Source organism: Galeopterus variegatus, unplaced genomic scaffold, assembly GCF_000696425.1.
Source record: "Galeopterus variegatus unplaced genomic scaffold, G_variegatus-3.0.2 Scaffold5495, whole genome shotgun sequence".
Taxonomy (NCBI): domain Eukaryota; kingdom Metazoa; phylum Chordata; class Mammalia; order Dermoptera; family Cynocephalidae; genus Galeopterus; species Galeopterus variegatus.
The window spans coordinates 105,061-121,280 of NW_007731606.1; the positions used below are offsets into that span (position 1 = coordinate 105,061).

General features: G+C 32.0%; 1 protein-coding gene across 1 annotated transcript in view; it reads left to right on the forward strand.

Moving 5' to 3' along the window:
- Positions 1 to 15,923, forward strand: part of LOC103604942 (centlein-like) — a 104,044-nt gene extending 88,121 nt beyond the window's left edge. Inside the window, exons 8-12 of the mRNA XM_008589519.1 lie at positions 6,805 to 6,996; positions 11,602 to 11,699; positions 13,411 to 13,537; positions 14,964 to 15,101; positions 15,687 to 15,923. Of these exons, the coding sequence (XP_008587741.1) occupies positions 6,805 to 6,996; positions 11,602 to 11,699; positions 13,411 to 13,537; positions 14,964 to 15,101; positions 15,687 to 15,923 (792 nt within the window). The remainder of the gene's footprint in view (positions 1 to 6,804; positions 6,997 to 11,601; positions 11,700 to 13,410; positions 13,538 to 14,963; positions 15,102 to 15,686) is intronic.
- The last annotated feature ends 297 nt before the right edge of the window (positions 15,924 to 16,220 follow it).

A 16,220-nucleotide genomic window follows, 5' to 3' on the forward strand; every position in this document is an offset into this window, starting at 1 on the left:
GTTTTATTTTCTGTAAAAGTATAATATTCCTAATAAAAGAATATTGATTCTATTCACAGGAAGCAGAAATATCATCAAGATTATGGTGATTTTCTAGGGGGGGTCTTGCCAGTAGTATTTACATACATTTTGTCCAACTAGAATTTTCTCTCCAGTCATTTTTATTTCAATTCTGGTAACAAAATTTATGTTATAATTATTAAAAAACATAATAAGATTTTTAATTTATTGCATCTAGTTAAATATGAACCAGAGTAATCCGATGGCGAGATTATCAATGAACTGATTTCTGTGTTCAGCATTACACAATGTCATATGTCAGTCGTAAGCAGAATTTAAGATTAGAGATTTTGGCGAAGTCATTGGAAACAGGCTACTTCCATTTATTTATTTATTTTTGACCAGCAAGGGGATTGCAACCCTCAGCACAGTGTGGTCCGCACCATGCTCAGCCAGTGAGCGCACCGGCCATCCCTCTATAGGATCCAAACCCGCAGCCTCGGCTCTACCAGCGCTGCACTCTCCCGAGTGAGCCAAGGGGCCGGCCCAGGCTACTTCCATTTAATGAGCATTTTTCCTACTTTGACTGTCAAGCCCTTTGACTTTCAAAAGGACAAAGAAAAATTGGAGACCACAATATTGTTAGAGATGGGAACTAAACCTCACTTTTAACTCTGATTACTGATCGATATTTTCCAACATTCAGCCTCTTACCTTTGCCCTAACATGTGCTGTAAAGAGTTCTCTGTAACCAACCATTTCTTCTATGGGCTTCCCAGAAACCCTGCTCCTGACACCCTGGCATTCAACTTCACATTTGGCTGGATTTTCTAAAATTTCTGTGTGTCTCTATGTTTCAGTTTTCATTATCCCAATTTGAAAAATATTTTTCAAATTTTTAAAGTGGTTCATTGTTTTAAATCTTTAGTCCAGTGGTGAAAAACATATGGGAACAACTGAACAGTATCTTTCCTATTCCTTTCCCTTGGAGCACTGGTCCTAAACTAGTTGAATACTCAAAAGCATTTTCTTTCCATGTGCTATAACTAGTATCGTGTCTGTTGAGTAGGCAGATGTTGAATATTTTATTCTTTGGAGACATCAAGATCATAGAGTATATAAAATATTATGTGGGGAGTGATTAGAGAAATGATTCTTTCAGATTTCTTTCTAAGCCCTATACTTCTCTTTATTGGGCATGTAGAAAATTTTCTGTGGGCTTTTTTTTTTTTTTTTTTGGACAATTTGTTCTTGAACATTAAAATGTTTAACAAGGCTGTCAGATGGAGATGCTCCTTCTCCTGAGGACTGCCTCAGTTTACTAACCAGTGTTCTGGCAGAATCCTTCTCTTAGTAAAAGTTGGAAAGCAGACTGGTTGTAGATCTAGACTAGGGCATTTAATGCTGTACACAGCTTCTAGGACACATTTGACACAGCAGATCAGGGGAGACACCTGGAAGGAAACTGGCTCTAACCAGCAGTTACCAGACAGGAATTGAAGGCAGCAGCAGTTCCCTTATCTTCCTGTTTTATCTTTTCATAGCACTTACTATGGATTATTGCCATATATTTCTAGCTTTTAAGCTGGTAGCTAACTAAAAGTAAGGATTATAACTTTTTTGTTTAACATTGGAAACACAGAACTAGTATAGTGCCTACCACATAGTATGTGTAAAAAGAGTCAGGTTCTGACTCTAGATACTCCCTATCCTAATCCTCCAGAAAATGTCAAATTGGGTCCCCAAATAAAGCCAATTTGTGAGTGACATACCATAGAAGAGAACAAGGGAGAGTAGATCAAAGGAGACTTATTTACCCTGTTCATGGGATTCCACAGTTACTGCTGAGGGCAACAAAAGGAAGTTCTGGCTAGAGGCTTTTTTCTTGGCAGTTAAACTGTGAAATGCAGATCTTGTAGAGGCAATTTTTATCTGTAGTATAGAAAATGGAACAATAGGCCTGGCTGGTTAGCTCAGTTGGTTAGAGCAATGTGTTATAACACCAAAGTCAGGGGTTCAGATCCCTGTACTGGCCAGCCAACAAAAAAAAGAAAAGAAAATGGAACAATTTTTTTAAAGCAATTGAAGAAATAAAGTTAACACAAAATTATGGATAATGGAAACAAAATTAAATTGGGGTGAAACTATTATATAAGTGACACACTATGGTATTTGGGATTCTTGCTTGATGTGGGGCAGGGTGGCAGCAAGGGAGCAAGAAATAGGTTCCAGAAGGAGGCTGATTTTCTTTTTTTAATTGGGACTTGTATTAGTTTTCTGTGCTGCATAAAAAATTACCACAAATTTGGCAGCTTAGAAACAACATATGCATTCATTACCTCACAGTTTCCTTGGGTCAGGAGTCTGGAGTCTGGTGCAGAGCAGCACAGCGGGGTCCTCTGCTAAGAGCATCACAAGCCTGCAGTCAGTGTGTCAGCCAGGCTGCCATCCTTTCTGGAGGCTAGGCTTCTCTTTCAAGCTCATGTGTTTGTTGGAAAAATTAATTCCTTGTGGTTGTAGGACTGAGATTCCAGTTTTCTTGCTGGCTGTCAGCTGAGGACCATTCTCAACTCCTTCAGTCCTTACCTCGTGGCTCCCTCCATAGTCCTCTCATAACTTCAAGGCTGGCAAGAGAATCTCTCTGACCTCAGGAAGGGCCACTGGCCTTCTCTGAAAGGACTCACCTGATTAGGTCAGGACCAGCCAGGATAATCTTGTGTTTGATTAACTCAAAGTCGCTTATTTAGGGACCCTAATTACATCTACAGAATCCCCTTTACTTATCATGTAATCATGCGAGTGATAGTTTGTCATATTGATGGGTCCCACCTACATATGGGGGCAGGGTATAATACCAGGGCATGAGTCACTGGGGGTCATTTGAGAATTAAGTCTACTTAAGAATAAGTTCTTCAGTATATTCTTGTCTCTTCTTACAGTTGCTTAGAAGGCTCTATTTTTTTCAGAGACTTACTCTTCCTCAATGTTATATCTAAATAATTAATAGCTAGTGTCTAGTTTTTAAATTTTGTAGTGTTCTATTTTATAACCTTTGGTTAGAAATAGTTGGCTACACATAAATCAATACAAATCTCAGTACTTATTTTCATTAAAGTCAACTTTTAAATTGAAGTAGACTTTTAGAAAACTGTGGAGGAATTGCACTGCTGGGGATATAGAGGAGCTCATCTGCCTTCAGTAAGCATGTAGCCTCGTAGGCATCCTGAATTGGTCCTAATCAAACAAATGATTATGACTTAAGACAAACTAAAGTTGCAGACATGAAAGAATTTATAGGAGGTATATGTATATTTACACACACACACACGCACGCACGTGCGTGCGCACACACACACACACACACAGAGTTTTGTGGGGTTTTTTAATCTAGGTACTCAGTCTTTAAGACATTTCTCAGACTCTATATGGTAGCATTTACCACAACATAGTATTGCTAACAATAATTCTGCACATTTAAAATCTACCAAGTGCTATCACAGATGTTTTTAAAATTCTGTCCCCAAAGTTACCTTAGGCAGGTAAGCATCATCTCTGTTTTTAAATGAGGAAACAAAGTCACGTGTTTGCTTAAGGTCACTCAGTTGATAAGCAATAGGCCCAGAGGGCTAGAATCCAGAAATTTCATTATTTCTGTTTTTAATACAATATGACATATATTTTTAAGTCTTTGATTGAGATGGAAAAGTAGTAATAGAGAAATAGGAATTGTGCAACTGATAAAGAAAAAGGACAATTTTAAGAATAATCAATTTATTGGTAGATTTTACAGCACAATCTCTTTCTAACAAGGCCACCCACAAAGGTATTCTCACAACCCAAAACAAGTGTAAGCAAAAGAAAGTTATTTGCACTTCTTGTCTTATCTATAGCATTTCTCAAATAAGAAATTGAATTCTTAAACTGAGAGAAGTTAGTAAGAGAGCCCCAGTTATTTGTCCAAAATTCCAAGGGTAACCAAAGGATTCCAAACTGATGGAATAAATTTCTTCTATTTCAATAGGTGCTCTGTTACATTTCTATTCATACATAACTGTTAGAAATATGTTTTAAAGATTGTAGATTTTAAATATTGTTTAATCAAAACATTATATTTTAGTAAAGTACAAGTCATTTTGTTTACTGTCTTCATAATTTCAGTGTTTCTTTATTTAATACATTTTTAGATTGTTAAATTGAAGTTGAAATTTACATATGCATATCTCTTAGAGAAATATATTTATTGGCTTAGTCTGTCTTCAGTGGAGATACATTTATAGAGTCAAGATCTGCCAGTGTGGAAGGAATAGACAGAAATCTTGTGGCATACAAGTATAATGAACAAGAGAATCCACCCAGAGTTTTTCTTAGGAAGAAAAGAGCCTCATCAAATATTAATCTTCTATTTTGCCTAAGATTCCACCTAGAATTAATTGTAGCCATGAGTTATGTCTTACCAAATTGAAATCTCAAAAAGTCTAATTTAGATGCAAAGCATTAACTTCAGGATTGAGAAAGATTCTGGTGCATATTACTTAAGTAAAAGCTTAATTAGTTTTGCCTAAGATTCCACCTAGAATTAATTGTAGCCATGAGTTATGTCTTACCAAATTGAAATCTCAAAAAGTCTAATTTAGATGCCAAGCATTAACTTCAGGATTGAGAAAGATTCTGGTGCATATTACTTAAGTAAAAGCTTAATTAATTAACATTATATTATTAGTAAAATGTATTTTAATTTATGTATTGATAAACTAACAGAAAGATTATAAATAAAAGCTGCAGTCAATGTGTGTCTTTATAGCACCATCTCTACTACTAATAGGGAGACTTGAACTTTTTAAACCTTGCTTTTGGTTTTTATTATATATAAGGCATTTCTTTTAGATACTGTGGGGAATACATAGGTGGACAAAGCAAAGTTCTCTCTTAAGGGTTTAAAATTTACTAGGGTTCATGGTTAAGGAACATGCATAGTTCTATGGAAGCTAAGAGAATGGAGAAGCTACTTTTCTAAAGAAAAGAGAGAAAGAATAAAGAATTTCATGAAGGAGGAAATACTAAGCTGCTTTTTAAGGATGAGATATTTCAGCAGAAGGAAACACCATGTCTAGAGTCATTGATGTAGAAATGGCAGGCAGGTTTGGGGAATGGCAGCCAAGTTTGACTTGAGGTGAGTCTGACTGAACACAAATTGAAGCTAAATCGTAGAGAGCCTTATTACCCACAAACATATGAGTTTTATTCTATTTGTGTGAAGAACCTCTGAAGGGCTTTGAATCTTTATTTGAATAACAGGTTGATGTTGTTTTAGGAAGTTGTGTAAAAGGTGGTATGAAGGTAGGGAAAGGTTGAAGGGAGAACGGTGGTTATTGCAGTAGTCTTAGTAGGATAATGAGTCTGCGTTAAGAGAGTGGTAGAAGGAAATGAATATGAGAAACATTGCATAATTTATAGAACCTGACAACTGACTGGACATAGAGAATTAATAATTAGGGAGAGAGATGGATTCAAGCTTGGATGATACAAGGAAGATTTTCAGGTTTAAGGAAATTATGAGTTTGCTTTTACATATTAATTATTAGGTACCTTGGGGTCAATTCATGAACAAATATTTACTGAAAATCTATACAACCATGCTTTTAGATCATAAGCTAAAATATAGCCAAAGGAATAGTTTCTTCACCAAAACATACTTTTTATTTCACCAAAACATAGTTTAATCTCAGATATATCAAGCCCTAGTTTTGAAATTCTGATCTAAAATATTCATATTTAACAATATGCACATGCATGTACAAATACATATATAATAATGGATTTATTGTATAGTATCTAGAAATTGTGTTTAAATATAGTGTTTATACTTAAATAATTTACGTCGCATGTTTACGTTACTGTGTACTTTAGCTACATCTTTCACTGTTTCTGATTGGAATTGTTAATGAAGAAAAATTTTTTCCCCTCTGAGAGATTTCAGTATCATTTTGTCTAATGGTTCCTATTTTAAACTACCCATATTATAAGCTTCTTTGGAATAATAAAGTAGTAGTGCAGTTACCCTTTTAAGGAGCTCTGAGTTCGTTATGCCATTACGGTTTGGTGACATTCTGCTGACTACTGATGAATGAGAAATGCTAATCTAAAGATGGTTTCTTTTACACACCTTCATAAAAACAGTACTAGTATGTTATTTAGCAAAATGTTTATGTTATTGAAAATTCAAATTCAAGGAGTTTAGTGCAGTTCTAACAACATTACTAGCAGGACTTGTCAACTGTCAATCAAATGCATAAAACCAAGTGAGTTTATTTGCACGCTATCATTTTAACTAGATCTCTAACAAGCCTTGTCTGCTAGTTGGATTTAACATTTATATTACTAAATGAGAAGCATTTTGGCTGCTACATAGGTTGGTAAGACCTACTCAGTGGAATAAACAACTAACATCTGTTATCCTGTCCTGCTGCAGCTTGGCTTTCACCATCAGCCCTGAAATCAAGGTTATCAATTATATGAATCTCTGGCTCACCCATGTATATGTGACTGCGAGAAATAGTGCATCATGAGAAAAGACCAGCCAACCAAAAGATATTGTGTATTATGTATTTTGTCTTAGTTTTAAAAGCCCTACTACAACCTTAAGCAAAAGCTAATAGAGATTAGAATTTTTGCAAGGTTTTTATAGTAACTTTTAATAATTAATTTCAGTTCTTTCGCATTTTCCTATCTGTAGAATTTTATATTGATAATTGTTAAATTAAATATAATTACTTTTATGTTTATTTATTTAATTTTTTTAAAAAGAAGCTAAATTTGGATTTGGCTGGTCTTCGGAAAGAAAAAGAAGATTTACTAAAGAAATTGGAGTCCTCATCTGAAATCACAAGTTTGGCAGAAGAAGTTTCCCGGGTAACAGTTCCACAGATACAAGTTACGTCAATTGGTCCTTCAAGGAGCATGGATTTGGAAATGAAGCAATTGCAGTGTAAACTAAAGGTGATTATAAAGTTTATTAAGCACGAAAACATAGGTTACTCAATCCTCAAAGTCATGTTTATATCAACTCTAATTTATTCCAATAAAAGTAAATTATGGTATAAATCATCCAAAAATTATTAATAGTACGTTTGACTTCAGCATTCAGTTTTAGCCTGCTAGATTCTTGTCTGGTAACTCTAATACTATTGTCTGGAAAAAACGACAAGACACCATGAAATCTTTTCCTAGGTGCTAATGGAAGCTGGCCAGTGCCTCCTGCTCCAATTCTGTACTCAACTACTCTCTGCTCCCCATGCCTCCTTCCAACTGAACAGAGTTCTTTCATACATGTAATGTATCAGCATAAATAGAATTTCTTTACTCTATACACTTGCTACAATTTTAATTTGATTGTTATTGGTTGGAGATGGGAAGGCGGGGGTTGGGAGAAGCAGCAGAGAACAAAGGTGGGTTGGTTTAATAGATTTCAGCAAGTTAAACCTGAGAATGAGAATAAAAAGCAATGTTCCTTTTGTTTATGAAGAATTGTACCTAAAAACCAGGCAGAACTGTCAACAAATTAAAAATAAGGCTGACCCTAGTTTAAACAGAATTATCTTGTAAGAAACAGGATTTGTGAGTTTTAATTGTAAAGTTCATTTTCGTGCTGCTTAAAACAAGCTCTTTTATTCCTCACGTATTTAATTATTTTCTTCATTGCAGATTGCTAGCTAGAAACTACAGGGCATTGTATATGGGATCATAGCTATAATGAGAGTTGCTACAAAGAAAATCCTGATTGTAAATGCACAGAGTACCTTAGAAATGGAATAACTATGGTTGTTAAGAGGACATTGGAATATTGAATTGTCTAGTAGACTCATAGTCGTTTTCAATCCAAAACATTATATGTACACTCTCCAATAATAATAATATCTTTTATAGCAGGATTACTAATGGGATAAAGTAGGATAAAATTTTAAAATAATGAGTATATCATTGCTTGAAAATATTTTGCTTTATTAATAATAATAAAGTATACAAACTAGTATTAATTGAGATACTTCTTGAATACCATCTTCTTCAGACAATTTTTATGGGTAGAACTTGCCTCAACCACAACATTTTATAGTTTTAAATACCTAATACAATATTAGAAATGAGAAAAAAGTTGTGCAAGATTTGTGGCATGTTTCTTCTCTTCATATTTCTGTGATTCTTTTTATATTTAAGTCTTCATGACTGTAATATAACTTTATTTTTCAACAAGATAAAATGAATGCTAGATCCAACATTGTCTAATCTGACATCTAAATTTTCTTTCCTTTTTTTTTTTTTTTGTTTGGTGGTTGGCCAGTAAGGGGATCTGAACCCTTGACCTTGGTGTTATCAGCACCACACTCTAACCAAGTGAGCTAACCAGACAGACACTAAAATTTTTTAAATTGCTAATAGTTTTAAGTTGATTTATATTTTGCTTATTTGATTTTACCTACCAGAAATGGTCTAACTTAATTTTTTGTAATAATAGGTCCATATGAGTATTTGTAAATTATTTGTATTATGATTTTCCATGATATAATTTTTTATCCATATATAAATATCTCTCTTGCTTTGGAGGAATGTGTGAGTCTGAAAGGTGAGACTAACAAGGGTGCCTAAAGTAATTTAAAGTGACACTGTCCATATCTACCTAGAGTCCATGCTGCATAGAAACAAAAAGGATAAATGTTTACTTCTGTCTTGTTTCATGATTTAATATAGAAATTTCCTAGAAGACAAGGTACTTTTAAGTGCATAATACTCTGCTACTAAGACTTTCTATTTCAATATCGTATTAGTTTGCCAGGGCAGCCATTACAAAATAACACAGACTGTGTGGCTTAACCAACAAACGTTTATTTTCTCACAATTCTGGCGGCTGAAAGTCCAAGATCAAGATGTCAACAGATTTCGTTTCTTCTGAGGCCTCTCTTCTTGGCTTGTAGATGGTTCTCTTCTCCCCGCATCTTCACATGGCCTTCGTCTTTGTGTCTCTGTGTCCTAATTTCTTCTTTTTATAAAGACACCAGTCATATTGAATTAGGGCCAACCCTAATAACCTCATTTTACCTCTTTAAATGTCCTGTTTCCAAATACAGTCACATTCTGAGGTATGGGGTGTCAGGTGAGTACTTCAACATATAAATTTTGGAGTAACATGAGTTAGCTTATAGCAGGTGTCAAACTGCTAACACAGTGATTTCCTAAGAAGTAACTTATTTTCTAATTGATATTTTCATGCTTAATTGAGAAAATTGGTTAGATTTGAGTCTATTAAAGATCTACCTACATCTTTTTAATTCTATCCTATTACGATTAGACTTTTCTATGTAATTTCTTATGTGTACTTTTCAGATGTCCGTGATCCATTCAGTGCTATTAACATGCTGATGTGCATTTTCTGTATCTTCATTTTTACCCATAGTAAGCATGTTTTCTCAAGGTACCCACCTTTATATAGATAGATAATAAAATATTTAGAGATAAATAAATTCCTGTCAGTGAATAATACACATCAATCGTTTATATTTACTTTATTTGTAGTTCTTTAGACAACCTGGGCTAAATAGTACTCCAATTTATATTTGTGATTTTTTGACCTCCTGATTTTTGAAAAGTGTTCCTTTTGATATATACCATGTTGTCTTCCAGTTTCCCAGTGAATTAATAATAATGAAGGCTGGTAGTTTTTAAACTACTGTTCCTTTACATATAATCATTGCTAGGCTGGTTCTAAGTGTTTTACAAATATTAATTCTCATTTCAACGTGGTAAGATAGGTTCTGTTATTACCCTTATTTTACAGTTGAGAAAACCAATTCACAGAAAGAATAAATTACTTGTCCAAGGTCACACGACTAGTAAGTGGTAGAGCTGAGGTTATAATTCAAGCTATCTGGCTCCAGAGTCCATGCTCTTAATCATCACACTATGCAAAATTTTAAAAAATATTTAATACACTTAGTATAGGAAAGCCCTAACCAGATGGATTCTTACCACTGTGACATTGTTGAAATATGTGTTTTATACCTGATTTTAAATCATAAATATTATGTAGTAGGGAATGGAAAAGGGACAAAGGACCTGGGTTTTGATCACTTTTTGGCCACTAACTTCTTGTGGGATGTGATTAGGGAAATCACTCAACTTCTCCAGAGGTCCAAACCGGGAGTACCTTTTCCCCATCTCCTATGGATTTATTGATGATCAAATGAAATAGCTGTCAGATTTAGAGATTTTGCAAAAGTATATATGTCAAGCTGGCATCATTGTTTTATTTATTATAATTCAGTAATCCCTCAATCATCCAGAAGTCAAAGTTACAGCATTTTCAGCTATATAAAATATAGCCTTAAGTCTAAAAACAGAAAAGAATTAAACAGCTATCTTAAAACCACCTAATTTATTACATTGAAGATATTATCAGACTTTACATACTGCCTGTTGTCTCTTATTTTAAATACAGTTTTAAGTGTATTTATTTTACTTCTCAGCAAAAAACATCTTAAAAGCAACAAATTAGAAGTATGCATATTAAGGGGCAGGATGATCGTTTTTAGGCAGGAGTATTAACAGAAGGAAAAAATTATGACAGACATTGACAGATAGAAAAAGGAAATATGAAATGTTAGGGTAAATACGAAATTAGAAAAACATCAGTCTGGGACCATTTAGAGTAGGGATATGTAGACATTTATATCATGATGACACCACTGTATTATAGCATAGTGACAATATAATAGATATAGTAATATATCATATAATTAATATAGTAATAATACTTATAATATCACTACAAGTATATTAATGTATCACTATTAGCTTAGCATAATCACGGATGTTCATATTTCTAAGTGAATGAACAGTCATTCCAGAAACAATGTAAGATTAGTGATTAAAGCAAGAGCTTCAGTTATTCGTTAAATTTGCAAGTGTAGAGCATCTTATTCTGGCAATACAAGAAATATGACACTATACAAGGGTACATCAAAAAGTTTGTAGAAAAATAGAATTAAAGGTAATACAAATCTTTCCATGTATTTTTTTGAAGTACCTGCGTACATCACTGTAAGCATACAAAATATGGAGGAAATTTAGAGTGCATTAGACACACATTTTATAAAAACATTCCATTTTGTAACAATCTAAACAGTTGCCATGCTGAGTTAGTTTTGAGTTTTTAAGAAAAATTAATTTCACATTTTATGGAAAAATTTAAATTATTTATATAATGCTGTACTAATGAGATGTTTAAAATTGGTCTGATGAATTTGACTCACATTTATTTATCTTGTGTGATTAATGGTTTTATCTTTTGAGATTCAAATTGTTTTTAGCATGTGTCAAACATCCAAACCTAGGAATAATTCAAATAGAAACCATTTATTGTAGTTTAGAAAGATTAGTGAAATAATCACTCCAAATATTTTAAAGCTATTATATTTTATTCTATTTATATTAGTTTTAATTGTTTGCCATTAAGTATTGTGAATTTATTACTCTTCTTGAGAATGGTATTTTTATGCTGCTTTGGACTGAGATTGAAAGGTATATTTAAGTTTCTGTTTGTTTTAAATTTAGAATGCAACTAATGAACTCACTAAACAGTCATCAAATGTGAAGTCTCTGAAATTTGAACTCCTAGCGAAAGAAGAACACATAAAGGAGATGCATGAAAAGTATGGGCTTCATATTTCTATCCATTGTATTTGGTGCCACCTAGTGGTAGTCAACTCTGTTAAATGTTGTGTCCACAGAAAATACCAACATGAAGTTTTTCTTCCTTAGTTTATGTTTAAGCCTACATAAGATGAAAGTTTAAGGAATACTACATATAGGATGATTAATGGCAAGCTATTTGCTATTTTTTAATTAGGGTAATATTTAAAATTAGCTTTTCTTTATTAAACATAATTAATTTTGAATAAATATAAATAATGGCCTCAAGATTATGACCAAAAACTTTAAAGTGTCGCAATAATTTGACCAAAAATATATATAGATTGATACCTACATTGACTTTAATGCCTAAGCTTGTAAAGCTAAGGTGGAAAAGGGAAAGTTTTGTCTGTGTTTAAAATAACTGGAGGTTATGAAAGTTTGTACTTTTTGTTTTTATTAATAAAAAGGGATTTTAAATGCTCTATCCCATTGAATCAAAAATATTTTCTTTTGGTATCTTTTGTAGCTGTACTAGAGCTTAGAGGTAATAACATGTTTGGATAGAATTCCAGTCATCATTGATAAATTTGAGTCGTACTCATATGTATCTCATACACATACCTGTATACCACATTATAAGTAAAGAGCCCTTAAAATTGATATTAATACATAAAAGAGATTGGTTAATACATTCAAAGACATTGGTTAATTCTTTTAACTGAGAATATATTGAAGTTTACTTATAGATTAAGAGGCTTGCTTATTGTTTAATGGCAAGGGCTCTAGAGAAACACTCTTTGAATCCTCGCTCCTTAACCTACTGGCTGTGTGCCTCAGTTTAATAGTATTAATTCATTAGGTTCTTATGAGGAATAAACGAGTTAATACATGTAAGGCACTTATGACACTGGCTGGCACATAGTAAACATTCAGTAAATATTAGCTATTGTCATTCGGTCATAGCAGCAGCAGCAGTTGCAGCTTAGTAGTAGTAGTTGTCACTGCATCTACCATTTTATACTTAATATTGCATCAATTTAAGCTAAACTAATATGTGAATTCAATCTCAAATAATATTAAGTTACAAGATACTATGCCTATTACAAGATTTTACAATCCAAAGTATAGGATTGTTTCTTATCATTGTTATGGTTTTGATTATCTCTAAATATCACTGATTTTTTTTAGCAATGCAAAAATGTAATTTAAATATAATTCTGTTTTCATAAATTTTATTAACCTTAGTTCTTTTTTTAGCATATATGTAGTACTAGAATAACCAAGTCACAACTGAATTATAGATTTTATAAGTACTTAAAATATTAACAGAGCAATATTTTATTCAATGCAATTTATTTCCTAATTTCATTTTCATTAATATTAGGTAACATTTAAAAACTAACAGTAGAGCTAATAAAAATAAATACACAAACAAATATATGGGGGAGGGGTAAAAAGAAGACACAATGATCATAATTCATTGAACTTGTTAAGATAAGTAAACAGATATGAGGTAATGGGGGGGAAGGAGAGGGGAAAAGGAGGAACTGGTAAAGGCACATGAAAATCAACTACATTGTATATTGACAAATTAAAATAAAAATAAATAAAAGACTATTAAAAAAATAAAAGCTAACAGTAGGTATAACACTGGATAATATGTAAGATATCATTACTGTTGAAGTACTTTCTATCACTCTTGATAAAATACCATTTTTTCTTTTCCAGGATGTCTCGAATGGAGAGGGATATAACTATGAAAAGACATTTGATAGAGGACTTGAAATTTCGACAGAAAGTAAATTCAGAAAGTAGTGAGAGTTTTAATGAAATGTTAGAAAATCTCGAAAAAAAGGTATCAATTTTTATTTTCACTGATACTAAAAATATTACTTCCCCTTATATTTACTTCATTAACTCAGATATTCAATACTAATAAATGTATAGAAAATACTCACAGAATATACACTTACTGTTGTAGAATTACATTATTTGCTCTGAAAGTACATTATTTGTTTTAAAATTCAAGGTTCCAAAATTGTATATATAATGTAGCTGCACATTCTGTTTCTATTTGTGAATATCTTGTGAGAGGATAATCAAGTTTAATTTTTATAATCTTTAATATTTCTGGGATACATAATTCTACTTTATTCGGTATTTTGTGTTATTTAAAACTACAATTTATAATGATAGAATCAAGCTTATATTTCTAAATGAAAAAGTGATAACCAATAACTACCAGAAGTTCTTTAAAAACTGTACTTTTTTTTCTTGTATGTACTTAATTTAGTGTACATAGGAAGGGAGTTGTTTTTAAAAATCATTATATAATATATGACCCCAAACTAGAAAGTTTTTGTTTAAACAAAAAAAGGTACTGCTTGGACAACTGATAAAGTAGCCTGTGCTTTGGAATTCACTAAATGTTATCCACTCCTGAAAAAGCACCTTGTCGAAGATGAAAACATAAGTATCTATTAGCTCAAGTGGATTAGAGAGAAAATTTTAAATGAGCATAACAAATGCTCATGGATTTTCTTTCTTTCTCATCCACATGCCCACATATATTATAATTACTTTCTATAGGTTTTTTCAATGTTATCCTTTAAATTTTGTATATTTTTTACTTCAGTAATCATTCCAGATATAGCCTTAGGATCTTTGTATGTATAAGTAATCATATATTGTTAGTGGCGTTTTTTCAATGTTATCCTTTAAATTTTGTATATTTTTTACTTCAATAATCATTCCAGATATAGCCTTAGGATCTTTGTATGTATAAGTAATCATATATTGTTAGTGGCATTAAATTGAAAAAGAAAAACTGTTTCTTCTTTTATTCTTTGAAATGTATAAGTATGTTCTATTACTTATTTAATTTTATCCTAAAAAGTACATGTTATACTTATTTTGGAGAAAACAACTGAAAGTTATCCATAACTATGCTTGTTTCAGAATCAAAACCAAACATCTGTCTAAGGCAGTGTAGGTTAGTAATGAAAGGATGTGTGGTTAATATTAGTATTATGTTATTAGGTATAAGACTATACATATCACTATTCATACATATTTTGTGTAATTTTGTTTTTTGTTTTTGATTTAAGGAATGTTAGTTTCATTCATAAGATGAGTTTTGCAAGTACAATACTTGAATTTGATACCATTTATTAGGAAATGAAAGGAATTAGACTCATTTATTTATTAGATTTTGTTGAAACGAATACTGTGCTACTAGAATGCCTTTACCAATAATAATTACTTTTATGATTTTATTGTAGGTAAAGACGTTAACTGAAGAATGTTCCAACAAGAAGGTATCCATTGATTCACTAAAGCAAAGACTTAATGTCGCTGGAAAAGAGAAGTCACAATATGAACAGATGTATCAGAAAACTAAAGAAGAGTTAGAAAAAAAAGTATGTTTTTAGGACATTTTAGCCTAGAAATGTAATATAATAATGTCTTTTTCATTTTTAATATTGTCATTTTTTTCTCCCACAAACTGCCAAGAGCTACTTAAATATTTCAGACAACTACAAAGAACATTTGTGTATCTACATGAAACACTAAGAATTTGTTTAACATTAATGATGGTGCTGTATTAGAGAAAACAGATTTTGTTTGTCTTGATAATTTCTAATAAATGAAAACTATTTTTAAGAACTGGCATTTATACAACTGTTCATAAATCTTTTAGGTCTACCTAAACTCATAAATAATTAAATTTGGTATATGGGATCTTTTGGTCTGAAATAGTTTCGATGTCTTTAATGATTTATAATCTTTAAAAAGCATAAACTAATTTTGATGATAAATATATGAGACTATGTTCTTAGGATATTTTATTGAAAATAAATGAAAACAGTCATTAATTTTACCCAAATAAAAATAAATAAATTTATAGAGAGAGTAATAAAACCCTTTACTTATCTGACATGTGTAACTAAGTCTTCCAGATCTGTTACTGAAATATTTATTTTATGATTACTGATATTTTGCAGGATCTCAAGCTTACTTTCCTAGTATCGAAAATAAATGAGACTGAGTCTGCAATGGCAGAAATTGAAACAACAGCATCTAAGCAGCTTCAAGGATTAGCATTGCAAAGTGAGCATGTCCTAGAAGGTGCACAGAAGAAATTGCTGTTAGCCAATGAGAAAGTGGAAGAGTTCACCATATTTGTGAAGGTTCGAATTATTTGTGTTTTACTAACTTGTACTTTACTTCAAGCAGAGTAGGCAGTGGCCTACTTCAGATGATTTGGGAATACTTTCAAGTTTCTTTCTGCTTTCCTAACCCACAAAGCATTTTCTCCCAACCTACTTGTCACATTGCTCAAAATTCCTCTATACAAGATTTATTTTTCCAGTTTCAATTTAAAATTTTTCACCCTTTTTAATATCTTTCTTAATGTCAATTTAGTTATGAAATTGTAGTAATCAAGAAATTAAAAACTGGTTTTAAAATGAAAGAATTAAGTCATTTTAACTCTACTCTCCTTTTGAAAACCATCCAAACAAGAACAATAACCAGAA